This window comes from Numida meleagris, chromosome 6 (assembly GCF_002078875.1).
Source record: "Numida meleagris isolate 19003 breed g44 Domestic line chromosome 6, NumMel1.0, whole genome shotgun sequence".
NCBI classification, from domain to species: domain Eukaryota; kingdom Metazoa; phylum Chordata; class Aves; order Galliformes; family Numididae; genus Numida; species Numida meleagris.
In genome coordinates this window covers 55,209,062-55,236,629 of record NC_034414.1, presented here as the reverse complement: position 1 = coordinate 55,236,629, position 27,568 = coordinate 55,209,062, and the positions used below count along the sequence as shown (strand labels likewise).

General features: G+C 39.1%; 1 protein-coding gene across 2 annotated transcripts in view; it reads right to left on the bottom strand.

Moving 5' to 3' along the window:
- KCNH5 (potassium voltage-gated channel subfamily H member 5) overlaps positions 1–27,568 on the bottom strand; it is a 158,103-nt gene that overhangs the window by 49,646 nt on the left and 80,889 nt on the right. For both annotated transcript variants that reach the window (XM_021403118.1, XM_021403119.1), the window contains one exon: positions 9,598–9,797. In XM_021403118.1, the coding sequence (XP_021258793.1) occupies positions 9,598–9,797 (200 nt within the window). The remainder of the gene's footprint in view (positions 1–9,597; positions 9,798–27,568) is intronic.

The following is a 27,568-nucleotide window of genomic DNA, read 5'->3' as shown; positions in this document are numbered from 1 at the left end:
CACTTACAACAACCCTCCCAGATCTAGCAGGTAATTAATTTGTATTTGATTTCATAGAGACTAGGTTAATTTTGCTTAATGTTATTTTTCTGTAACAAAGTGTTGTACAGAACAGGTTCAAATACCCTAAGTCTGTTTTATCATAAAAATTATTAATAAACACATCTGACAAGACATATTCTCCATAAACCATCATTTGCATCAGTAATATCTTGTCTGAGTCACTGGTGAACATACCCTGTATCACTTTTTCCATAATTTTATTAGGAGCAAATGTCAGTTTTACAAATTTACACTCACCTGAGTTATTTCATTTACCACTAAAAATATGAAGACATCTTGGTTTCTCCAGTTTAAAAAAATACATATTTTGGATACTTCTGAATCATACAGAAAGCTCGACTTTGTTTTAAAATAGAAACATGCCACCTTTCTTCTTCTCAGTAATAATTGCATGAAAAAGTTCTGCTTTCTTTGGCATCATGACTGATGATTTTAAACATTTTTATCTACTGTTGGGTCTAAATCGTTGTTAGGAACTTTTCATGTCTCTTTAATGCTTCCACTAATGTAACTGCCTTTGACTTAACAAGGCCATGAGCAGTGAATTCTCCAACACTGTTAAGAAAAACACGCATATTCATACATGATTTTGATTTCCAAATTCAATCTTTTAAGCTTCCAAACTGCAGGAACAATGGTTGAATAATGTCTTAAATGCACCCAAAATTGATTAAACCGTTGCAGAGGGCGTTACTGTAAGACTCAGATACATTCTAGGACCCCTTGTCTTTTGAAGAGTAAACGAACCAAACCAGTCAAAATGAAAGCAACTTGGATGCAAAGAAGCATATTGTTTCCTCAGAAATACAGAGTTAAATACCGGTTATTAAAAGCGAGAGCTCAAAGCATTACTCTTCTCGTAGTCACAACAAACATATCTATCATCACACTTTGTCAAATAAAGAGTCAGAAAAAAATCCCATTGCACACAAAAAGCCAGTCTTAGCATAATGCAGGAATTTGCTGATGTTGTGATAAAGTGATTCTCCTAATGACATATTACTGTATGGAGATATATGGAGATATCATTTATCAACAAGTACAACAGTAAATGAGTAATGATCCGAGAGTTAGCCAGGGATGAATATTCTTGATTTCAGTTTTATTGCCTGCTATTCTACTAGTACTGAGATGAGAGAATGAAAGAGATGACAATATTAAAATAACTATTTAATATGGAAAGATTTGGTAAAGAGGCTTTGACTAATCAAGACAAATGCAGGCATACATGGGGGGGAATTAAAAAGAGCAGAGACAGGCTGTCTCAATATCAAGGTATGTGTTTACTGTATGCTGCAAGGACAGGTCTTCATGAGCTCCAGCCTGACTTGCAGCGCTTTTTTTTGTGTTACAAATACCAACATCAGGAATTCAGGAGAAGTCTCACAGAAACCATCAGTTTCTCTGATATCACTTCTAGCTATACAGTAAAAAAGGGTTGGTGGTGACACAGAGTAGCAGTAATTTTCCTGTTTCCATAACAAGAGCAGAAAATGATAAAATGAGCACCTCAACTTGGGAACTTCTGAAAAAGATCCTTTATTGGAAACACAAAAATTAGACATTCCTCCTGTGAAAGGCTCTTAACAGAGACCTCAGCATTTTCAAGGTAGCATACAGCTAAAAAGATACAAAGGAATAGCAACACAGTTGTAAGTGGGTCCTATGGTTGTACAAATGCACTGACATGGTTGTAAAAAGAAATTCAGTTTAAGGAAGAAGAGAACGTGTAAAGCTCAGTCTATCATTTCACTTTCAGTGAATGCCTTCAGCATTTTGTCAGCAGAGTGAAAGTTCAGCTGGGACATTTGTTTGAATCTTCGTTTCAGCAGTATATCTAGAAACCACCAAGACAAGCTTTTGAAGAGGAAATTTCCTTAGAGGATTCAAGACCTTTCTCGGCGAAACCTGCAGTTTATAAGTACGGCAGGATATTAAGGTTGCTGACTGCAATGCTTTACTAACTGATGGCTTTGGAGCACAGGACTTAGAGCAGCTGCCCCCAGGGACCTGATGCTTGTGCTGCTACAGGAGTTGCTCCATGATAAATCCGTAGCCACAGACTTCACAGTCATCCAAACATCATAAAAAAAAACAGAATCTGATAGTGCCAATGGAAAATTGGAGGAGAAAACTGAAGCGTCCCCAGAGGAAACCTGACTGTGTAAGTGGCATTTCTAGCTAGAAGAAGCCAGGATCCATGCCACATCTGAACAGAGCACGTGTATCCACAGAGATCTGAACTACTATGAAGGTGAGAGAAGAGAAAGTAAAGCACAGAATAACATTTATCACCTACCTTCTTTTTGTAGGAAATTAAAACTCCTCAAAGTCAATGTAAAGCAATTGCTGAGCTCTGCCATAAGCACACTCTGCTCCCTGGCACTCAGCTGATACAAAGCAAAATGTACCCAGTGCAGAGACTCAGCACTGCCATCACCTCTTGAACACCCTATGGCATATCCAAAACGCTGGTTGTGAGAGAACAGCTCGTGGTTGCTGCTAGAGACTGGGAAAAGCTCTGGAAGACTCACAGGAATTGGTGTAAAATGCTTTGCTATCTTTTCCACTTAAGATCTGGAAAGGGGGAAATAAAATTCCCGAGGAGGCTGATTTTTTTTCCTCTCCCATCCATCTTCTCGGCATGCTCAGGCAGTTTAAGATAAACCCTTTGAACAGTTCAAAGAACTCTACAGGGAGCAGAGATTATAAAGAACTCAAAGAAAACCAAATGAACTGAAACAAAAACTGTACAGATTAAGAATGTGTCCAAATAATAGCTTTTAGGAAGGGTTTAAGTACTTTTAAAAAAATCTTCGCCAGCTAGAAAACACTATGGGATGGCTTAGCAAATATTACAGAATCTGTTAAGACTTGTTAACAAAGAGGACAGAGGCCAGTGAATCAAAAATGGTATCTATTTGTAATTCTCTTTCAGCACACAAAATTCTCACTTTCTCAGGGTTGTACTAGAGGATATATTGATTAACATTCAAATGAAGAGCTTAGACAGTCTTAGCAGAGGAACAACAAGGACTATTTTTTAAAATGAATAACAGTAGCAAGTATTGGAGATATTCAGTAATGTCAACTTCAATAATAAATAAACTCCTCTGGCTTCTAACCTGCCATAGTGCAGATAAGTCTTTTTATTTTCTGGAGAAAGGCCATTCTGAGCTTTCAGACATATCTGGGAGTCATAACCGAGGTCAGATTTTTCCGAAGAACACACCACCTTCTAGGCACCCGACCAAATTATTCAGATTTTTAGAAGGTTTGGGCTCATTTGAGCATTGAATTCTTTTGCAGACCGGGCTAAAAGTGCTACATTTTGCACTGGTCTGGAGCCAAAGAGACAAAGGGAAGAAAACAGCTGATGGGCAAACCACAGAGTATTTTCCAGTAAGAAGCAGATAATTCTGGAAGTAGCTCAAAGGTGAAGCATGGAACTGAGCAGTTATTAACCCTGCATGCATTAGGGTAATCTTTAATACATCACTGAGTATGTTGGCACTAAGAACTGAATCTAAGCAGCAACAGTGTGTTTCATTTCAAATTAATTGTCTAAATTCCAAAGTCACTTGGATTTAAATGCTCAGATCTGAAAAATGAAGTCTAGTAAGCTGAGCATGAATTGCTTTCTTCTTATACATGACCTGAAACAGTGATCAAAATGGTTAAGTTTAATAGTAAAATACCAAAACTAACCGCATTTTAACTGACACGTTAGAGACATTCAAATATCTGTAGATCTCTAGAGCACATTAAATTCAGTATTGTCAAACACAATGGAATTTGGCTAAAGGTCTGGAAAACTACAGGATAATAAGTACCACAATTTGCTGTAAGGATTGAACTGGTTCTCCAGTATAGACCTTGCTGAGTTGTCTTATACACGGGAAAGTGTAGCAAGAACCACACCAAAAACATCCACTAATGGGCCGAAGTAATGGATCACAACCTGTCTAAATTTCAATACAGTTAAAGGTTTTATTTTGTTCGGTTTTGCAATAATCTCTATCCTAAGCACAATCATGACTTTCTGATGAGGCAAAAGATAGCATACTACAGGGAATTTTATCATTACAGTTACGCTTTTTAGGTGACAGAAAGAAAAACAAACATCAGAAATAACATAGCTAACATCAAAGAAACTCTCAAGTCACAACACTGTTTAAACTGAGCACTTCGGGCACAAAGGTCACCCCTGGAAGAATGGAATTGATCAAGAGGTTTTATTTCACGCTCCTGCTGGAAGTGGCTTAATTTTTTAACATGTAGCATTATGAAAAAATATCATTCAAGGGGGAAAGTAATAAGAAAACAGATCTGAAGAAGACAGAATCAAAGAATGCTGAAGTTGGAAGGGACCTCTGGAGGTCCCTGAGATGCGATCGTTCCCCAGGGTGTGGTCTCTGGAACTGTCAGTCCCTCTGTCAGCTACATCCCCTTGGTGGCAGAGCTCAGGGAAACACTCAACCCATCCACACAGGTACTTCTACCCCCCAGGCAAAGAGTTCATGAGCTGCCCTATGGCCATCACTTATAGAACTGGCATTTCCTCAAGTATCAGAGATTCGTAGTTTAACCTGTGTCAACCCAAACAACATATCCAAGAGACAAAGACAAGTGTGGACAATCCTTCCTGGCTCTGCACAGTGCATACTGGAGGTGAATCATCCATACCATTCATTAAGGTGAAACAGATAGCCTCACTGGTGCACAGGCCCTGTGCTTGGACCTGTGCGAAGGGCAGTGAGACCCTGACCGTCTCTCCTGCAGCCCGCTCTCCGAAGAACCGTGGATTGCAACTGTACCTGGTCCTAGCTCAGCTCTCTGAGGTGAGGGGAGACTTCTTGTTCACCTCGTCCCGATCTGCAAGGAACGACCAACAACCTCGCCTCTACAACGAAACAAAAATACTTGTCCAAATGGTTTTTACCTTCCCTCTTCAGCACGGGATTGTGTGTAGCTGTCACGCCTAATTCTGTAGATCTCTTTGGCCATGAAGCTTGGAAGCCTTCTACATCAGTCATCCAGGAGAAAATCCAGCCAGCAATTACAGACACCTCTATGTGATGCGGCACCATAGGAAAGGCAGCCTGATTTCCCTATTTATCTCTGAGTACTGGTAATTCTTGCTGTACCTCTTAAAAATCTTCTTAAGAACAAACATAACTAAACTGCACTGTACTTTTGTAGACTAATGTTTAATAAAGCTACAAACTGTGCCTATTTACTGTAAACCTATCTCTCCTAAATTAAAGCTTAGTGGGCCAGCAATGAATAGTTTTAATACTATTTTCCGATGATTTTCTTTTCAGTCATTTCAATGTGGAATTGGCATTCATTTGAATTCCCATTGATGCTTAGGTTCAGACTAAGTAGAAGCATTTTCTTCTTTCATCCTATGGCTTTTCTGATCAAATTGACTGTTAAAACATGATAGACATTTATTTAATTGCTTTCTGAGCAAATCCTAAGCCATACAACAGCACGGAGGTCAGGAAGAGAAAATCTCTGACATTTCAGAACGTTATCATTAGATGAGACCTTGAGACATCTGCATGTAAGTTAATGGCTGTTCTGCTTTCATGTATAATGACCTATTTCTCATAGAAGAGCTAATATCTATAAATTTTTCATTTGCTGCCTAGTAGACTTCAATAAAAACTTAAGAGGTTTGAATTCAGTGTGTGTTTCATAGATTACTACTCTAAAGGTTTTTTTCTGCCGCTTAGAAGTGGCCATATACAGAGAATGCACTGGCCTGTTTTATACCTCGCTCTCAAAAAAAAAAAAAAAAAAAAAACCCAAACAAAAAAAAAAACACCCAAATACTGCTTAAGTATATAAGGGTTTCATTATTAGATGAATAACCCCAAAACATCCAGTATTAAATGTAAAAATAAATTCCATCTTGTCTGAGCCACTGTTACTCCAGGAGACAGAGTCCATGTGCATGTACTACATACATCATCCTAGCTGTCAGAGGAGGGCTTTAATGTTTAAGTGATTTAGGATTATGGATCATAGGCCACTTGCTTCCCCTTAAGTAATTATAATAAATACACTAATGCTTTTAGTGTCATTGTTAATTCCTTATTTGTGAACACTCAGAGACAGGTTGAAGTGCTGTGGTTTGAAGATGGGATTTGAAGATGAGATATCCCCAAGGAGAACAGTGAAGTCTAATCTGTGTGCTTAAGGCACCATCGCTTCAGTGTGGGAGAACAAGGCCTCTCCCATATATAAACACAATCAATGGGAGCTTTAAAACAAAGTGCTGTTTGGGACAGCCAGTTCTCACAAACAGCAAGGACTAGACATTCATTAATTTTTCTCCAAGCTAACTTCCACTTTGCCTTCGCTGCATATCTGAAAACGGACTCATCCTTACTGGTTTTAGCTAAGATCTTATTTGGAAAAGTGTCATTCAAAGGTAGATATCTGAGTTCTGACACAACACATCTACACACGTTAAATGGTAGTAATTCCAATCAAGCTATGAACTATACTTTAATTTCAAGTGTATGAAGTTAAAATCTTTAGTTATCAAAGAAACACATACACATGCTTATTTTTAGTACCTCAAATTGCTAGGATGGTTTGTCACCATAGGAACCTACTGTAACACTTCTTACATACGTTAATCTTCTTGTCCTCTGAATTTGGATTTCAAAACAAAGCCATTTCAACATGCTGAGTGACTGAATGAAATGTATTGTAAGTTTGTGGCAAATGATGTTGCAAAACACTTTCCAGTGTGACAGCGTAGATATATTTGGAACAGTTTAGGATGTAATAACGTATGTTAGGTTTAAAAACATCCGTGGATGATGGAAACTGTCTGACGGAAACTGGAAAGTTTAGAAATTCCTCACTAATTTCCACGTGTCGTGAGCACACGTGCTTTGCAGGACAATGAGGTTACTGAAAGACTTGTAAAAAGAACTGGAATGGGAAATCATTTAATGCAAAAATATCTGGACTACAGACTGGTTAGGATCTCACTATTGGAGCTCTGAAATCCAGACTGGAAGGAGCCCCCCTAAGGCCATGTCCAGGCTGCTAAGCCATGCAAGAGAAGCTATTCAAGACCTGAGTCAGTAATCCCTGTTGCAACATATATTGGAGCACTATCTGGATTAGTAGCTCAGTGGCAGGTGCAGTGTAGTCCTGCTAGCCCCACTGTGTCTATGGTAATATCTGTGTACCTTGGAGGTCTCTGTAGTGTGCTCCCATCCACTTGATGCTCTGGGGTTAGCACAGATGGATTCAATTTAAATGCAGAATGCCTTAAAATGGACTTGAAGGGGTGAAGATGGAACTAATGGAAGAGGAATGCTCCGCCCTACAAGACTAGTCTCTGGAACTGTACCACTGTTCCCATCAGTTCTCAGTTGATATTTACATTTTCTAATTTGTCTTGGTGAAGTATATCACAACACTGTCCTGAGAGGAAATAAAGGTAGAAAATCTGTCTTGTTATGAAACAGATTTCTACCCCTCCCCAAAAACAAATCTTCACATCAGTTAAGGTCCTGAAGCCAAAAGCAAACTGCCTTAAACCTGTATAGACTCAAGGATGCTCAGTGTGGGCACTAAAGGCTGCTGGTGCTGGTGCTTTTGCAGACTTGCGGGCTGTAGGGGATACAAAATACCAACATTCAAACCGATGCTCAAGTTCTTACGTTTATCTCGTCTCTGTTCTTCTGCAACACTGGCTTTTCTGGGAAGTTCGATTAGATCCAAATACTGATGTCCAGATGCAGAGGTTCCTGAAATCCTTCCACTGTTATAAATAGGTTTTGGATCCAAGCCTAAGTTTAGGCAAGTCTTTACCAAGGGAAAATTGTTAAAAACCTAAGTCACAGATTTTACAGCCATATTAATTATCTAGCTAAGCAGCCATTACTATCTTACAGACCAGAGAACACTGCTTACCACCAGCTGAAGATTACAGCTCTAACTGCATTTTTATAAGCTGTAAAACTGGACATGTGGAAACTATGGAAGGAAATTTCAGTAATTAAAACATTGGTTTTCCTCATTAACTGCAGAGCATCATTAAAATCTAATGAAACTGTGGCAGAATAATACAGTTTTCTGGCTTAACTACAAGGAAATAAATGCAAATGAAAGTTTTCACATGTTTTTGAGTTTACATTGCAAGACTGAATGCATTTACAGTAGTTTACAATAAAAAAGCTCACTTTTAACGTTGTATGAATCAGCGTTTGGAAGTTAGGGTATTAGTGTATAAGAAATTAACATATTAAGGAACAAGGCATACTGAACCAAAAAATCAAAATCTGTATTAATTCATATTGTTATATTTGGAATGGTAAACTGAATTTCATTGCAGAAAATGAGTATGATAACTGTTGTTGCACCAGCACGATGTAAAACTGAATTTGTCAGTGTAGCAACTTTAATTTTGCACGTCTGAACAAACTGCATCATCATCCCATATTACACAATAGATTTAGATAAAGCAAGAACTTCAGAGCTCTGCAAACACTGTACATTTTTGGACATTAATCTGCCATGACAATTCCTTACCCTCCCTCAGAAAATTGCTTTCTAAGTTTTCAGACGGCAAATCTTCATGGAAATTGGAGCCTGAGAGCCTAATTTCAGCTGATGTGCATCAGCTCCACAGATGGCGAAGGAGCATCACCAGTCTCCGCTAACCAAAAATCCTAAATCTTGAAACCTTCATTCAAGATACTGCAGGTGGAAACCCTCCCATCTGATTTCAGCTCTCTAAAACATCCAGCCCAAAGCTAGACAGACTCCACTTCACATAGCTCAGAGAGAAAAGCTCAGAGGACAGTTCGCTCGGTCTAACCTGAAAATGGATGAAACACTGGGCAGACAACATTTTCCTTTATCAGACCTTTGAAGACACCTGAATAACCACTCCTTTCTGAGGGCAGAAGTCAGACAGGACTTCCACCCAGCACAGCTGCCAACACTATCACATTTTCTGCATCTCCCTACCAACCAAAGGCCTTAAGTTCTAGCTGAGAGATTTCAGCCCAAGATCAATCTCTACTGCCATTAAATCCTATACTAATTAGGCTGATGGCTATGTCGATGTCCTGGGCATAAGCAAAAGGTCCAAGCCAATCAAACTCATTTCATTGCAACTCACAGATGCCAATACTTTTCAGAAAATACTGATTAGTATAGGTTTGATGTTAAATTATGTCCTCAGACATAATTTGAAGATGAATTTCCCGTTGATTTCAATAATTACGTACATTAAAATTGTTGAGTATTTTGGTAAAGTAAGACTAGAAAGCAGAAAGCATTTATGATAATGAAAAAAAGGCGTATTTCCAAAGTGGCAAAATCATCATTTTAAACAACATTCAATTTTTGATCCAACCACAACCATAATAACAGAGTAGCATGCAGTTAAGAATTTGTTAGTAAGTTACATGCTGTTACCCAGTTCTGTTTCAAGGAAAGTACGCAATATACACAAACTCTCACTATCTAAATTGTTACCTCATGTACTCATACCTTCTCTGTGTCAATTCCTTTTGACATGGACCACGTTGAGACAATATAATCCATGACTCTTTCACTAAGGCCTTTTGGGACTTGATATAATTTTAGGAAATCTCTCACATTGTTCAGCATTTCATGGTATCGGTTGGTGTTGGCATACATCTGCTGGAAAATAGTGGTGACATTTCCAAAAATAGTTGCATAAAGAAGAGCTGGAAAAAAAAATCACAAAGATAATTAAAAATAAGTATGCATACGCCAGTAAAATGCCAGACACTAATGATTTCAAAGACAGAAAAATGGCATTAGCTAACAACAGAAATTCCCAGGTGCACGGCCACTAGGGCAAGAGAAGGACAAGGTAGAGTAGGAAGCACTACCTCAAAGCCACTCTTGGCATTACCTCTTCTGGTCTGATTCTCCCTTTTCTAAACATGCTACCTTTACTGTCAAGCTCAGCCTGGTGAGTTGTTCCAAAGAATGACATGCCATATTTAAGAAAACCACGCATTTTGAGTAAGTTTTTCCAATTGAGAAGGCATCATACTCAGTATACTATTGCAAGTGTGATGCGGTGAAACTCTGTTTGAAAGAGGATAGTTCATTTCTGAAGCCTAAATTTGACAAAGCATTCAAGCAAAACCATAAACGCATACCTTTGCTTATGCTATCTTGAATAGTGGTGAATTGAAAGATGCTCTTAAAGCCAAGCAAGTTTAAAGCTCCTTATTGAGTCACAATATAATTATCCTTGCAAGGAAGCCCAAAATGACATTCTTCCATTAAGCAACACAGATTTTTCAGAAAAGAGAATTATTCTGATTTCTCATAATGCCAGTGCGTGGCACTTCACTCTTGCTCTTGACATTATCAAATACACAGAAGTCTGCCTGTCATTTTTAATAATCTTTGCTTGGAGGTACTGTATACTGAAGTGCACCTATGCATTTCCACATTAAAAAAAAAAAAAATAACCACAGAAATGGCAAGAAATAACCAATCATGAAAGGAAAAATGCTTTCTGTCTCTCAGTGCATAATGTCTTCCCTCTACACAGCACATTTCTACATCATTCCAGAAAACTCACTTTGTCTCTCAGTCATTTACTATCGTTTATCATTCCTATTTGAAAGATGGTATTTTTAAAGAAACATCATGCTTTCCTAAGACCTATTTGATAAAAAAAATTGTATTTCCATATCTCACTGTGCTTTTCACTACATCAATATAAAAATTAGACACTGGAGTTAACCAGAAATACAACGTTCATTGTTTCATCAAAGTCAAAAGGTTTTTTTTCAAATTCAACAGATAAGACTGTATTGAACAAGGTCTTACAGAGGGGAGTATAGATGAAGACATGGTTTCAGTTTTAGAGAGCACAGCAGATGAATACTCTATGTGATTATGAAAAATAAAGCTCTCTGTAAAAGGTGGGTAATTTTTCCCCCTTGCTCTCCTGATCATTGTTTCGTATCTGCTTGCCACTGAAAGGTTTTCCATACCTCTGTGCCCACTTGTATAGATAGCAACATTTACTCAGAGAGTAAGAACGTTAGCATTATTAAAAGTTTAGGATGTATGGATGCCCCCTGAAGTGGGTTCTTTTCAGCTTTTTCTGCTCCTTTGGACTTTGCAGTTGGACAAACTTGACGAAGCATCACTTCTAAGTGTGACATTCTTCATTCTTCTGATAAACATGTGCTCATTTATCTTGAACACAGCTCATCAGGTATGCGAGTGCAGAGTATTCCCCTTTCTCACCCTCTGATGATGCAATGTTAAAACGACTGTGACTACAAAGGTAAAGAGAAATCAGAACTGGCCCCACAATCCTGCCTTTCTGCATGACTAAAATGTATGCAATTCTGTAACTATATTCACATTCTGTCCTGTGAATATGCAATGGCCCACCTGGCCATGCAAACGTACACTGAAGACACAGGCTGATAGTGCCCTGTTAGATAGGGAAGAAAAGATACTCAGCTCTGACGCTTGCCAGGCTGGAAACAGTTATGTATGCCATGGTGAAAACAGCTTGTCTGAAGCAAATGGCATATATCCCCTCCTCTGCAAAAAAAAAAAAAAAAAAAAAAAAAAAAAAAAGACTCTGGAAGGAGGTATTTGTAGAAAATGCTCAGCCAGAAGAGAAATTCTAGCTCTGTGTCTCTTAATATAGGATCCTGGAAAGTTGTACCTAAAGAGAGCGTGTCTGTTTGAGAAATTAAGAATAGAATAAATCATTGGAACAAGATTACAAAATTGATGGAATCATTACTCCACAGAACTTCACTAAGCCAGAATTTACAAGCCTACACGCCACAGAGTCTGCACATAAGTTACCTTTGCTTACTGGCACACAACTTGAGGATGGGGATAACTGTATCAGCAGCAAACATCAAAAAGGGGGGCCCGAACAGGTGAGCTGGTTCTGCTCGTTTGGCTACTCTCTGCACAGAGAGCTGACAGCCTCTGGAACCCTGTGGGCTCCCCTGTCCTGAGATCAGTGGGCATTGCTAATGGGCACTCCTCAGCCTGTAAGATCTGAAGGCTCTCCGTAAGTGACCTGTAACTTGCAAACGAACACTTACTTAATGAGCAAATGTCACAGGGCCAGGTGAGCACCTTACCCCTCATCTTTTATAAATAACAGCAGAGGAGTGCTACTGAAGGCCTTTCACTTTTGGATGGATTTTAATTATTTTTGGCGAGGAGAACCGGCAGTAAAAATCATCTGCAAAAGGTTTTAAAGCTTTTAAAAATACTGCGTGTCTCTTGAATGCATGAGGATTTAAGCAATCTCTAAAGAAATCTCTAAAATTATACATATGCTTCAATAGTTTTAGTTTAGACTCTCCTTTTGCAAGAAGCTCAGGCAAAATAGAAGAGATGATGCCACACAGGCTGGAGAGGAAATGACTTTAGCCAATTTCTTGAAATGCCTAGTTAGGTCAGACACCATTTATTCATCTTCTCTTTAATGGGCCAGAGATCTCCAGAATTCTTGTTTCCTACAGTCATGCAATGCTCACTTACTTAATTGTCCCATCCGTGCAAATCTCAAACAGACTTCACTAGATTTCATACCGATCAATTTAAAATAATGATGTAGAAACACTTCTTCTCAGAAAGGTGGATCAACTGTTATTTTGATTTCCATTTTCACTCCTCAGCGTAGAAGAAGTCTCCCTTAAATTATATACAAGGATCTAAGTGGTATGTATTTTTGTATCTAAAATGTGTGTTGCTATACCATACTTGCACATGTATAAAATATTTTTGCATGATTTAGCAACAGTGTTACATAAAACTTCAGGACTGTTTAAAAACAAGGAATTTTCTTTAAAAAAAAAAAAGAAAAAAAAGACTCGGAGTTACCGAAATTATCCCAAAGTATTTCAGATCTCTTTAAATCTTGACTGTATGCTAAACAGATCCAAATAGGAACATCTGCCTTCAGGAATTGAAGACTTGACTGAGAGATCAAATTTTCTCTATGGTCTGCTCTATGAGAGAGTATTATTTAATTTAAGGATATACAATATACCTTTAAACCAGTTTTAAAGAAGATGAAGCCTTGGTTCTGAAAAAACACAGACACTTATTTCTGCATGCTGCAGAGGCTAGCTGCACCTTCTTCAAAGAATTTTTGATATTAGGCACTCCTGCAAGAATATTCCATTACTCTTATAAAAGCTACATCTTCCACTGGAGAGATTAGATATAAATCCAGCTTTATAGATACTAGATATAATTAGATATAAGCTCCAAATTCAAATGTGTGATTTATTTTAAAAGCAGAGTGGTTTTCTGTTACTCCATTCCTTCATGCACTGGCTCATACTGCAAGACAGCTGCAGGCAGTGCAAGTAAAAAAAGCATCCTTCCTCCTAGTACACCTGCAGCCATATCACTGCAATTTCCGTGCCACATAATCCAATGCATTTATCCTCACATAAGCCACACCAAAGCCTTGTTCCATCCAGCCAAAGACCTGGACTCTGCAGTGAACTTCATCTCCAAACTTCTCACCAAAATCATCTTACTGCTGAAGTAAGGGGGGAGTTGAATGCAACTGTGTCCAAGAAATTCCTGCACCAGCTTGAATCCATCACCCACATAGCCTATATGCTCTAGATACAGTTCCTGCATCCAGATGTATGTCCCACATTACCAGTGCAGGGAGGTGGTGGTCCTCCGTGCACTCCTCTGTCTCACACTGCAGTCCACAGGTGTGCAGCTCCTCCATGGCTCCAAGCAACGTTCACCCCTGCTCTCCTGATTCAACACTTTTTGACAACATAGTTATGCAAACTCTAAATTAAGAGGATAATGATAATGATAATAATGATAGATCTGTAAGATCTCTGTTTGCACTGATGAGATATTTGACGAGAACTAAATAATTATGTAATTACAAGGATCATCAATAGTAAACTGTAGGAACTGACACTTGCCTGTTCTTCTCTTTACAAGGGATGCTGTTTGCACAGCTGAGTAGAACAGCTGCTTTGGATGCAGTTACACATTTTGCATACTTTATGCCTAAGTCCTTATAAAAACAAGGGCTTTCAACTGCATTTGTGCAGCCGCTAATTTTATTTTTAATGGGAGCATTTTTGCTTATAAGAGCACTTAGAAAAGGAAAATATTTAGTTGAGAGCTCTGATGCCTCTTCACCACGCAAATGTGATGTGCTATATTTTGGGACACAGTTGCAATCCAAGAGAAGCCAAATTGGTACAAAATACAGTACCACGCTTTGCTGAGACAGTCTTCAATTAAGGTTTGTGTTGCCCATACCTATTAGCATGTCCAGCTTCCAGCTCCTAGGAAGCATGCGACAGTAGCAAAAGTTGGCTAAGGTTCCTTGGCAGCATACACAGAAAAAATTCTCTCGAATTTAAGCACCAAGGGCTGCCTAAGTCTGACAATGCAGATGTCTAAGCAGCTTGAGGTTACAGCTCACGTGCAGTGTTTTCCCTGCTCAGCACACCCCACCACAGTCACCCCAAGCTATTAGACCACTTTATTGCTGCACATCAGAAGCACAGCCTTGCACTGGTTTAGTGATCTTCTCTTGGCATTCATATACAATTTCCGGCATTTTCTTTCATCTGGAAAGCATGGTTCTGCTAGGGTATGCTGCTTCTTCTTTGTATTATTCCGCAGCGGTGAGCATGTGAGCAGATACAGCCTGAAAAACGGCTGTGACTGCACCGTAATAGGCAGCAGGGCAAACAGCATAACCCTCAGTTAACTGAGTGGCAAAACCTCACACCCCCTGAAAAATCTGTGTCTTGTAGTGAAGGAGCCTTAAGTGTGGAAACTGTTTCCCTGAGACCCCTGGTGTAAGAGGCTAAGAGTTAGGCTTTTTCTACCTATTTCATATGCAGTGGAAATTGGATCTAGCGGGTCGCAACCTCTGGTGGTGATAACTGGTGGAGGAATATCTAAGTTTCCACTTGTAAAGAGTATGACATAAATAGAAAGATAAATTATTAAAATGACCTAAACCATTTCTTATACTCATGCTTTGTTATTTTTATTTCTCCAGAAATACATCACCTCCTTACCAAACGGCCCATCTAGTATTTAAGATGCTGCAAGTCCAGTGCCATGTGAAATGTTAATACTAAGGCAATCACTTCCGTAAAGGCATTAAAGTGCAAAAGGAAAGTAGTGAGGAAGATGACTAAAATTCATGAAAATTATGTTCACCATGAACACCAGCAACTCCACATCTCCAGCGCTTTGCTCCCTTCTTCATTTATCATTTTCTCCATTTTGAATATTATTCTTAACATTGCCTCATTTCCATGCAAATCTCTCCAGCATGTCAAAAAAGTCTCAGTTCTGACTGTCACCCATCACAGAAATCCCTCACATTCCTTTCTCCATCGAAGAATAAAAGAAGCTGCTTTTCCAGAGCAATTGGTCTTTAGTGTTATTACTGGTTAGTGCTTACACCAGTGGATTAAAACCATGTGCCCTCCTCAGTGTGTCTCCCTGTGTCAGATCTGTTACCAGGAGCAAGTACAAGGTGCACAGGATCTCCTGCACTACTGCATGGAAGGAAGCATGGGAACCAACAGTCCCTCAGAAGGAATCATTTCCAGAAAAAAATTATCTGTGTAAAGTTGGCAGCTGTCAGTGTGACTGTGTGAAACAACTCGACAGCTTGTTGCTAGATTCAGGTTCTTGGTTTTTTGTTTTTTTTTTTCCCTGCATTTTTTTTTCTCCTTTCTTTAGTATTTTTAAGGGATTTTTTTTAGTGGAAAACCAAGATCTTGTCACATGAAGATGAACTCAGGACAGCAGTGTTGCTGGAGGCAGGATGGCAGAACATCACTTGAGCATTGAGGAATACTGCCTAAATTGCCTGTCGTGTTAGAACACAATAGGAAATTTGTAAACACACCTTCCAAGTATTTAACTGTGCTGGAAGACATTTCTAGCTCTCTCCTCCCAGACTCCTTTATTCCCCATATGCCAATAGCAAAATTTGTACCGCATATACATGTTGGTGTGTATTAGACACAAAGACTACACATATCTACATCGTGTAGGTTTGCACAGGTATGACCGTATATATAAGCAGAGGTGAACATACAGTATGGATGGGCTTAGATATTCTGCAACCATTAATCTTCCTTCCAGTCTTCTAATTTTCTCATTCTTTCTACTTCTCTCAAATCAAACACTGTTTATTTATTTAATTAGATGTTCAATTTGCATCTCAACACAATTAATAAGAAAGGAATCAGAACAATTAGGTAAATGATCTCAGCTATAAAACACTGGCCATGCATGGCCTTGAAAGGTACGGAAAATACAGCAGTTAGCATAACAGACATCATTTACACAATAACTACCTGAAAACAATAACGAGACAGAGCACAGGTAAAGCAGTGCTATTTCTATGCAGTAGTTCCTTCCTTCTGTATTTTAATTCATCAGCTTGCACTCCCTGAGCATAGATCTTATATGAAATTAAAGGGTGTTTTTTGGAGGAACAAAACAAAGCAGTTAATACTCCAAAAAAACCCTCCAATTTGGAGTTGATGCTTACATCCCATTATTTTAAGAATAATTCTGCTTTTTAAAATGACCACAAAACTGGCATAATTGAACCAAGTGTTGATTCTCGCTCATACAAGTCATCCACACACACACACACAAATCTCCCCTCACATTTTCCATCCTGCAAATTCAGGATCTGGACAGAATTTAGCAAAATTCTCTCTCCCAAGTTTTATGTGGTGATGTTGAAAGCCTGTCTTAAATTAAACGGGTCTTCCCTCAAAGTAACAAGGGGACAAAAAGTAATCCACAAAACCTTTAGACCATTCACCTTCACGTTTTACAAAGCTAAAGTAATTAATATCAAAACATTTTTTCCTCCTGTCTCTTTACATTAAGTCTTTGGAATCTAATCAATGGAAGAAAATTCCATTTTGACATAAACAATGTGTTAAGAGCATAAGAAAAAATGGAGCACTCACTACACACTCACTACTCACATCCTTTATCTCAGTATTGATTTAGCTATGGTAGATGCTGAACTGCCCCTGGGCCAGATGGCTTCTTCAGGGCCTCGCTGGTGGTGGTCCTGTAAAGCAGTTAATAGTGAAACCTAGCTGCCAATACGAGTGCGTTTTCCACTTTTATAGCCCACATTCACCTTCGCCAGTGCCACAAACTGCTCCACTGATGAACAACAGCGTGGTAAAATGGCTGGCAATACTTTGAACGTATTTTTGCATTTTCCCTCAGCAGAACACAAAGACAGACATAATGTGCATTAGAACTGGACATCAGCACTCCGAAGGTCACAGACAGGGCTGTTTTCAGATGAAACAAAAGCCGCCTAAACACTACATCAAGCACGTTTCCCCCACCTCTTCCCACCCGTGCCCCAGCTCTCTACAATACCAAGCAAACCAACACTGCAGGAAACAGCAGCAGCCATTGATGTCGCGAGAAATCCTTGCATATTCAACAGAGCAATGAAAGATTGCATACACTGGCCAACTAAAAGAAAGAATACAAGTCTAGCTTTTCACTTTAACCACTATGGACGCATTGCCAAAATCTGCATGTCTATGTGAGATGGGAAAAGCGTCTGTATTTCCTGGCAGCCTGTCCTGCAGCACTCCTCCTCCCTGCCTAGCTCCTTCTGATCAGCACTTGTTTCTATCTGATTACCCCTGTTTTCTTGCTCACCGTTCCCGGAAGGAGATTCTGGAATTAAATTTGCTGTATTTCCATTCCTACATTAACACTAATTTCACTGAAGTCAATGAAATTATATTGATGTCTGGAGAGTATCAGAAGAGAGTAACTGAGTGTATTTTATCACTTTCCTTTGACTTTTTTTGTGGTTGTTTAGCAGCATTTTTAAATGTCCCATTTCACTTAAATACATTTATTCTGCTCTTGGATCTCGCCATACAGTTACCCTCTGTGTGACGATGGCGTTCTCACTGTAAAGCTCCAGAAGCTGTCTGGAAAATGCCTGATAGCCACATAGCCCTGGGAACTGCAAACAGCAACAACAGCAACACATAGCACCACACAATTGCCCATGGAGGCCAAAATCCCCTCCCTGACTGCAGCCCCTTATGAATACTTCAGGTAAGACCATAAGAAAGAAAGTGCAGAGGGCATTTTCTTCATTTCCATGAACCCAGGGTCCAGGAACATTCCGTACTGCATACTGCATGCAAACACAGGTATTTATTGCCCAGGGAGGTGGTTGAGTCTCCGTCCCTGGAAGTGTTCAAGAAACATTTAGATGTTGTGTTGAGAGACATGGTTTAGTGGGGTTATTGGTGGTAGGTGGATGGTTGGACTGGATGATCTCGTAGGTCTTTTCCAACCTAGCTAATTCTATGATTCTATGATTACTGACCACTGACCAGGTCTCTCCACTGAGAATGCCTAATTCCTTTTTAAAACACGATTTCTGCTTTTTCTCACCGAACATCATGCAGTGAGGTATTTAGTCACACCATGTAGTCCTGCTGCACCAGCATTACGCTGGCCACCCCCAGCTCCCCTTGTGAGGAACAGCAGGCAGTAGCTCCTCTGCACCTTCTGTGCACCACTCTTGGTTTCTCTAAGCTTTCCTGTGCTGTGCTTTCTCTGTCGTGAAAAGCCCTCATCAAATTCACCTCTGGTTTAGAAATCATTATTGTACAGGTAGAGTTAGCTATTTTTTTTGCCTATGTGTATCAATTTGCATGCACTGACACTGAATTTCATCTGCACTTTTCACAACTGTTTCTGTGGAGGGAGGGATACATCAAAAAACCCTAATTTCAGGATTAAGAAGAAAAAAGACCCGCTGCATAAGGGAGTAAAGCTGCACTCACATACAATTATGAGGCAAAGAATTAAAAAAAAAAAATCAGGGTAAAATTAAATTGCTTCTTTGATTTTTTTAGGCTTACGCTAGCATCATGGCTTAGGTCCCACTAATTGGGAAGATTTTTTCTTTCTGCTATAAGTAGCGCTGACTATTTCCCAGAGCAGGGGCAAATACAGATAAAGCCTTTCTGTCGTGAATGTTAACCAACAGTGAATAAGCTCACCCTTAAAGTTTACTGAAAATACATGTGAGGTTTGACAGCATAAAGACATCTAGATGTGACCTAAGCATTTGACAGCTGTGAGATGCCTCTCAAACATTAATTCTTCAGCAGCAAGAGTAAGCATTAGTTTCCAAGTACACATTCAGCCTCCCAGTTTGGCAGTTCCAGTGTCACACCATTATATCTCCTATTAAAGAAAGATGCTTCGCAGCTATATATTCAAGAAGAAATGAGATTTGTTATGAATGGAACAGATTAATTTTAGTAATTTAATGCCTTCGAAGTATTTCTTCATATGCTGATATGTTCATATGCTGAAATATTTATTACTTCAGGGTCTCTCCCCCTGCATATTTTGCCATACTTCTCAGCTATTACAAGGCACTAATAGCTGGGCACGTATTCCATTCATTTCCATTGTTTAAACTATACACACAATAAGAAATCTAGGCGGAATGGGGAGTCTGACTGTCGAGGTTTTTTGGTCCCTCTGTGTTAAAGACCTAATACTGTTAGTGCTACCAATGCTGGCAGATGTCATTCACATTCAGTTGTCCCTCTCATCGAATACTTCTGTGAGTAAGAAGCAGCCCTAAGCCTTCCAGGATGAAGTCTTCAAATGCAATGAAAATGAAATTCAACAACCCATTTATCAGAGCATCTTCTCAGGCCTTCCATCCTGCTTGTTCCCAAGCCTTTGTGGGATGGTACATTAATTTTATACTGAACTATTAATTGTAGTTGACTTTGCAAAGCTGTTTTCTTTACATTTTTATTCAGTTTTGCAAAACCAATCCCAGCAGAGCTCATTTTATTCCCCATAGTTTCTTTGATCAAATTGCAAATATTTCTTTTAATCTTTTAAGGCATAGGAATTTATTATCTAAGGAGCAGAGCCTCTTCATCTCCTCCACTGATGGTTTGGGAGAAACAATCTTTCACATATTTCTCATTTTATGCAAGCGTTTATTCCTTTAAGTATATATCAGTAAGCATAACATGAGAACACACTCACCTAACCTAAATAATAACACTTTAAACCAAATTTGCAAGCTAACCCTACCTTGGTTCTTAATTATATTAAACACATTTTTCCCAGAGGTCATGATCCGAAATTTACTGAGGTCAATGGAAACTATCTGCTGATGTTAGAGAGTTTTAGGTTTGGAAATAAATACATACATTCGTCTCCTCTTACAAGAACCTGTATGTGAAATTTCCCAAAGTCACGACAAATGGCCTCTGGGAAATGACTTGATTTTTTTTTAGCATCTGCTCTTAGTAAGCTCATTGCAACATGGACACTGCATATACAGAAGGGTAGGCATTGTTACTGAAGTAAGAGGGAACCAAAGAAAAGAAAAATGATGCTAATAGTATCACAGCCACCACCACGTATTTGATATTTATACAAATATCTTACAAAGAAAGATAAACAATTTAACTTCATTCAATACCTTTTACTTCAGTTCTCCATGTTATATATTTCATAGAAAAATTCAGAATGAGATATCACATAGAAATGAGACATTTACTCTTTTAAGAAATATCCCCTAGTTTATTCAGCTGTTTTGTTTGTTGTGAAAAAAGGTAAAGTTTAGCAAAGTAACAGAAAGAAAATAATAAGTTGGTTTTCTTAATCTGAATTTGTAGTGAAGTAAATCTTCACTCTTCTTTTTTTCACTTTTTATACCATCAAAGTGAAAAGATTTTTCAAAAGAAAGCAATATTTCCTCTGATTTTTTAAAACCGTTCAAGCAGAAAACAAAGAGAAGGATTCTTCTCCAGATTATTTTCAGTGTAAGAAAAGAGCTTAATAGAAAGCATGAACAAAAGAGAACTTTTCCTCTCCCTTGAAAACAAAGACACAGCTAAGAAGTAAAAGAAAAAAAAACCCCGCATGTATTAATTCCTTTTAGCAAAATACCTCATAGGGAATAAAAATCCATTTTTCAACAAAACTAAGGCTTTGTTTTGCCATATTATTTGAATAAGTTTTTTTCACTATCTTGTTAATCCCCTCCATTTTTTCCTCCCCACCAAGTCTCCTTTAAGCCTCTGCTGAAGTTTTCAGGAGTGATACAGCACATTTCTCGCGTTGTTGAGAAGCTCAGCTGCCTCCCACCTCACATTCCTCTAAGCCGTTTTTCTTCACTTTACTCAATGTTGTTCCTAATTATTTATCGTAATTAATAAGATGCCTCCTCTGGGCAGAGCTGGTTGCCATGACACTGTAAGAAATGACTCTATATTTCTCCCTGGATCTTTTTGAAGCATTTATACCGAACATCTCACTTCCACCAGCTCCCCAGCTTCATACACATGTGCAAAAAATAATTAACAATCTAACCCTTGCAGCCAGGTTTTATCAGAACAACGGTCCTTTCATAAATAAAGTTTTTCTCCTGCTAAAACTGGCCAAGATTCTGCAGCTTTAGCTCCCTGCCGTAGCACTGCACACCTTTGTCGCGTGAAGTGCCATCAGTCCAGCTGCCAAATGACAAACTGTCACCACTGGGATTTCACTCCAACAAAGTAACTGTAATTAACAGCCTCATCGGCTTCTAGCCTGTGACTCCTGATAGTGTTACTAGTGATGCTGAAGGCTCAGGGCTGCTTGAGGGTGAAGATTTTTCTAACCTGACCACTGCATGGAGCACCACGACTTGGCTTTGAATAAGACATGGGCCTGGTGGCATCACCCACAGAGCACCTGGGTGTCAGCTCAACTGCTACAACACAAACACACACAACTTGCATGCTTCTCCCAGCTGCATGTTTATCCCCAAATCCAGATACAACCCACCTTTCTGCATCTGCCATCATCTTCCACATCCCACCACCTTCACACATCCCACTGAGCAGAACAGAATGCTCCCATGGCATGACAGGTAGAACTGCCCACTAAACACGGGAGTAGCAGCACTTCAAGACACAGACGCTCTTCCTCCACAGCCTTGCAGACAGCAAAGCTGACAGTGCACCCTTGGCCATGGAGAAGCAGTGACTTTGTCCTCTGCATGGAAGTAAGACATGACTCCATATTATACTTGTCACTGAGGAACTGGTGGCTCTCTAGGCTGTTCACTAGCTCTTGGACCATAACCAGCAAGTGACCAGGTCACTGTTTTGGATGGACATTTTTTCAGGATAGATCAGACTGGTGAGAATTTGGAAGGTAGGGCCAAGATGTGCCAGACCTTCCAGGCAGCTTCTGCTAGCAGTGAGGAAATAAGGATCTATTCTGCAGGAGAATGAAATGTTCTCCATGGAAACAAACTAACCGCATCTGTGCACAACGGTACACAACTGTGTATTCCAACTGTATTCTGCATTATTTAATAACATGGTGAGGCTTTTGAGAACAACTTTCCTGTAAGCCTACAGCATAGCCACAAGCTCAGTAACAGCAAAGGCAGTCCTGTCAGAATTTTAATAAATCTGGTAATATGCACCTAAAATAATTTCCAATAGAAAAGCCTGGAGGAAAAAAAAAAAAGTACTCCAGAAAATCTTATCTTCTTATAAAGAGGAGGGGAAAAAAAGAACATTACCCAGCACATCATTTTTTTTTTTTTAAATGAAAAAAAATAACAGGTTCTAAATTTATGGGTGATCTATTTGAATGACAAAAAGATAAAAAGAATCCATATTAGATACACTGTCTTCTATTTAGAGAAAAGTGACAAGAGACATTCTGGAGATGTACATTATATAAACCTGGAATCAGAAAAATTAAGTACCAACGATTGCACGAGTCAGCCCCTATGAGCTGACTCAACTCCTTTTTCAACACTGCCTTGAAAATGCAGAAAGAAAAAGGGGATAAAAGGCAAAGAATAAGGACTGGGTTTAATTAGTAACACAATTTTTTTTCAAGTTGTTGGAAAAATGATGCTGTTTTTAAATCCTTTCATCTTCAATATATGAACATTTAAAGATCCACCTGTAATCAATACAGAAAAGCTGCCAGCTGTTCCGAGAAACAGAAAACTGTCTAAATCCAACCACTACACATTATCTGCATTATTGGAGGTGCTGAATTAACATTGTTCTGACAGCAAACCTGCAGACTGATTCCTTTGCCTCAAGCAACTTCAGAGACATATTCTGGAGATGTGTATTGACTTCAGCATCAGCAGAAGTAAAGAGGGAATGACAGGGAAGGGTGAAAGAATTTAAGCACTGATTTGCTTTGTTACCCTAAAACTATTTTTGTCTGAAAAAAGAAATTAAAAATTGGATGATCTAAGATTCAGGAACTTGGATAGCAGCCTAATCCAAATGCCTTGTCTCAGCCTCAGACAGACCACAAAAACACCAACAGTTCCTTCATTGCAGGTCAGTGCAGAAGTAAACAAAATACGATCTAATTTCTGTCCTCAGTCTTAACAAAAAAAATCAAAGGAAACAAAGAAATAGTCTCCAAAACATTTAGAAGGGAAACATGATAACGAATGCAGTAATGCCCTCTCAGTTGTCCATAAAATTGATAGCTCTTTTACGAGGTCAGACGCAGTGGGATAGCAAATGCAGGTGCTACCTTCTCCTCTCTCCCCAGATCACCCAAAATTACCTGAGACCTGATCATTTTCAGATTCTCTTTTCAAGAAAGAAACTGTAGCCGCTCCTTTTCCCACTCAAGTATCAGTTAATTTGAAGTGGAAGCCATTTGAGTAATAAATGCTCATCATATACGCTAAAAATTAAACCTTTTCTAAAAACAAAACTTTCACATAATTTTCTCCCCTCTTTATAGGGTGTACAAAATGGCTACTGAAGTTTCAGTTTTTTATAATTACACATTAATGTACTGAACATTTTTCTCAAAGATTGAAAAAAAATCCACGCTCCTAACTAGCAAGCATTTGCACAAAAAAATACAGTCTCGATCATCTGAATTTTTCAAGACAGGAGATGTATTCCTAAAATAATAGTTTTGGAAGAAGTATTTCATCTAAAAATCTACTTTTTCTCATAAATTATTTATGTAATGGTATTAAATGTTCTTAATAATCACAATTTATGAAAAAAGAAGAATGTCAGAGAAGGAACCGCAGATAAAACTGAACACTACACACAGCTTCACCTCAGTTCAAGAGTATTTCAGCATAAACATTCAGAATGGAAAGCTTCACAAGGATGAGTACTTTGCAAAGTGAAAAATAGGTCATCGTTAGGGACCTTGGGCATCATGGAAAAGATCCAAAGAAAATATACAAGCCCAAACCAAAAGTTAAGCAAATGTCCACGTCTGCATCCTTGGAATTACTCAAAATGACCTGCTGCTTCTCTGTTTAACCTAAATATTCCCAAATCACCTACAAGTGTACTTTTCTGCTTGCCTGGAAGTGAACAGTATCATGTAACATAGCAGTAGTCTCCCACTCCAACCATACCGGGACCCATAAAAACATCTGGGTAGCCAACATCTGGGCTGGCAAGAGAAAAACAGATTTGGCAAGAATATGGGAGGGACCAGGCAGTGGCACCTGCAAGCAATAGAGGCTGCTGAACTACGAGGATGTGAGGAATAGATAAGAATGTCTGGGCTTCATCACATGAGAGTGTGAGCCCATCTGAGAGAGAAACAGGCAGGAGCCTGGGGAAAGATAACGGCGGAGGACAAGTCAGAAAGGTGACCTGGGACCTCTAGGTGGTGAACGCTGCAGGTTTGAAATGCCTCAGGCTGAGCAGGATTGTCTGGGCCCTAAATAAACATTAAGATGATCATTTTCTCCCCAGATACTCAGGTGAGGGCAGCCAATGTGCCATGAGAACCTGCTGGCTCCTGTCAGAGAGTAACTTCTGGCTTCCATCTGCATCGGTGGTGGTGGGTCTCAGGTGGGCAGAGGACACTGGTAGCCACCATGTCTTTTAAGTTTCTGTTCATGGGATTTCCAAGACTTGGATACCCACTGTGTTCAACCAGCGTCCCACTAGACTACGGCCAACTCGTTTGGCTCTTTCCATTATATTCCTTGTGGATCCACTTCAGCAGAGCATGTTTCCTCACACTTGTGAAAGAAAAGTGAATATTTACTTTCTGTCTTCACAGAACTCTCTAAAGGTGGTTTTCTTTCACTAATAAACCTTCATTAAATTTCTCCGCTAATTTAAGAAGCCAAGGTCACAGCTAAGGAGATGAAAAGTGCTCTAATGGAATTACTACTCTGAGATGGCTTGAATGTCATCATTTCCCTCTCCGACATAGCAAAATCTCAACAATTACATTAAAGATAAAGAGCTAGAATAAATGCTGCTGGCTTCTTCAAAGAAAGCATCATTATGGATATTAACACCTTCTGTGTTAACAATAATACATACATTAAATATAGCAGCTTGAGTGACTGAAATGTCTATAAAGCATCTGCCACAAGATAAAGCGTAAAGAAACCTCTGGGCTGAGGAACACTCTGGAGAACTGGAATTAAAAAAAGACCTCAAGCATATGTAGACTACATGTTCCATCAGACTGCAAATACTGTTCATTTCAATTCATCTTCATGCTTTAGAAATTATCTAAGCTATTTTGATATGAAGCTATGCAGCATTTGTGGCTTTGCTATTGTATCACATTTCTCAGTGTAATATCCCCATGCTCCAAAGAAAAAGGTTTCCATTTTCTGTAGTGCTGTTCTAGGGGAGAGATTGAATGTCCTCTCTGCTCTTCACAGTGGACAGCTTTCTCACCAAGCTAGGGAACATGGTTAAAGAGCTGCACACATATAGATGGAGAGTATTTACAGTGCGTGCAGTGTCGTATGTACATGTCCTTATTATTATTTTATGAAAGACACGCATATATATTTCCCTACCAGTAAAGGCAGCTCAGTCTTCCTGCCACAAGCCTAGAGCAGATGGCCATGTAGTTATCCTTAATCCAAGACAGCCAGTGTTAGCATTGGGGTGCACAAACAGCACAGGTTTCCCACGAACCTCAAGCATCTGCTAAACAACATTACCTCTGTTTCAGCTTTTGCATACGAACAAAACCTTCCCGAGCTCGGTTTCTCCACAACCATTCTTACAATGTGCATAATGCTATTTTCCTACTGAAGCTTTATCTGTGCAGCAATTTCAAAACTGGCAAACAAATCGGGCATCCACACAGTCAACTCTGCCAAAGAACTTTAGGACACAGCTGAGCCATCGAATTCGCTGCCACAAATAAGAGCATGAGACCTCTTCACTGAGCTCACTGCACTTGCAGTAATGTAGGAAACATGAGGACAGTTTTGTCAGCAGATGAGACCTCTAACATAAAGTCTGGACTTTTAAGAATTCTTTTATGAATCTCTGACACCATTGCTGCTTTGGCATTTAACAAATGAAACATAACTAAGACAGACTTAAACACAGGAAGCGCTGACATTCCTGACTGGCTCTTACAAGGTTTTTTGCATTACAGCTATTCCAACGCATGATCTTGGAAATTGAATATTTAATTTTGAATATTTAATTTCGGAGAGGCGGAGGCACAGCAGACACAGTCTTCCTTTTGATGAAATGGTTTATTTAAATCATAACGGTAATGATAATTTGCACTGATGAGTTTTAGCTTACAATGGGCAAGTTAACTACTTGGGAACTGAGTCACTGGAAAAGAGCAGAACAGAAGGTGCTCAGAAATGATTTTGACAATATACTCTTAGTTTTTGTCCAATACTTCTTACGACCTTTTAGCCGGCCTTTTTACCACATAGCTCTCTACCTGATGAAAAACTCAAATAAACAAACCACAAATTCATCTATGTTTTCTACAAAGTGAGAGAAAAAAATAAACTGGCATTTGAAAAATACCCCCTTGCTGCCTGTGGGAATAATTGCTCAGCAAGAGTTGAGCATCAAATCTCACATTTACTCAGATCACCCTCTTCTCTCTACATCTTATCCAGAAGTTACTGTGTGGTGCTGCTATGTCCTCAGCTGAAGGCCGCCCTGAAAACCACCTCTAAGCAACAGCTTCACAACATCACATGGCTGTAACTGCTAATGCGGGCGCTGGGGCTCAGCACCATTCCCAGCTACCTGCACTCCTCCCTGCTTTTGGTCAATCAAATCTTAATGTCAAGTGCACAACGATAAAACAGTGTCTACGTGCGTTACTGCAGAATCCAACTGAAGGATGCAACACAGACAAAAGTGAGCAATTTTCAAGCAAACTTTCCAAATAATGTGATTATTTCAGCAAAGTTGCAGCAGAAAGGAACAAGAATAAAGAGAGTGAGGACTTAAAGTGACAAAACATGAACAGCAGATGGTCTTACATAACTGGCAGAAAGCAAAAAGTAAAGAAAAAGATCTTTTCATGAAAGGGGCTAAAATGTTGTAGATTAAAGTCTCAGTTTAAAAATTTAATGCACTATGGGAAACTGAGTAGTTTA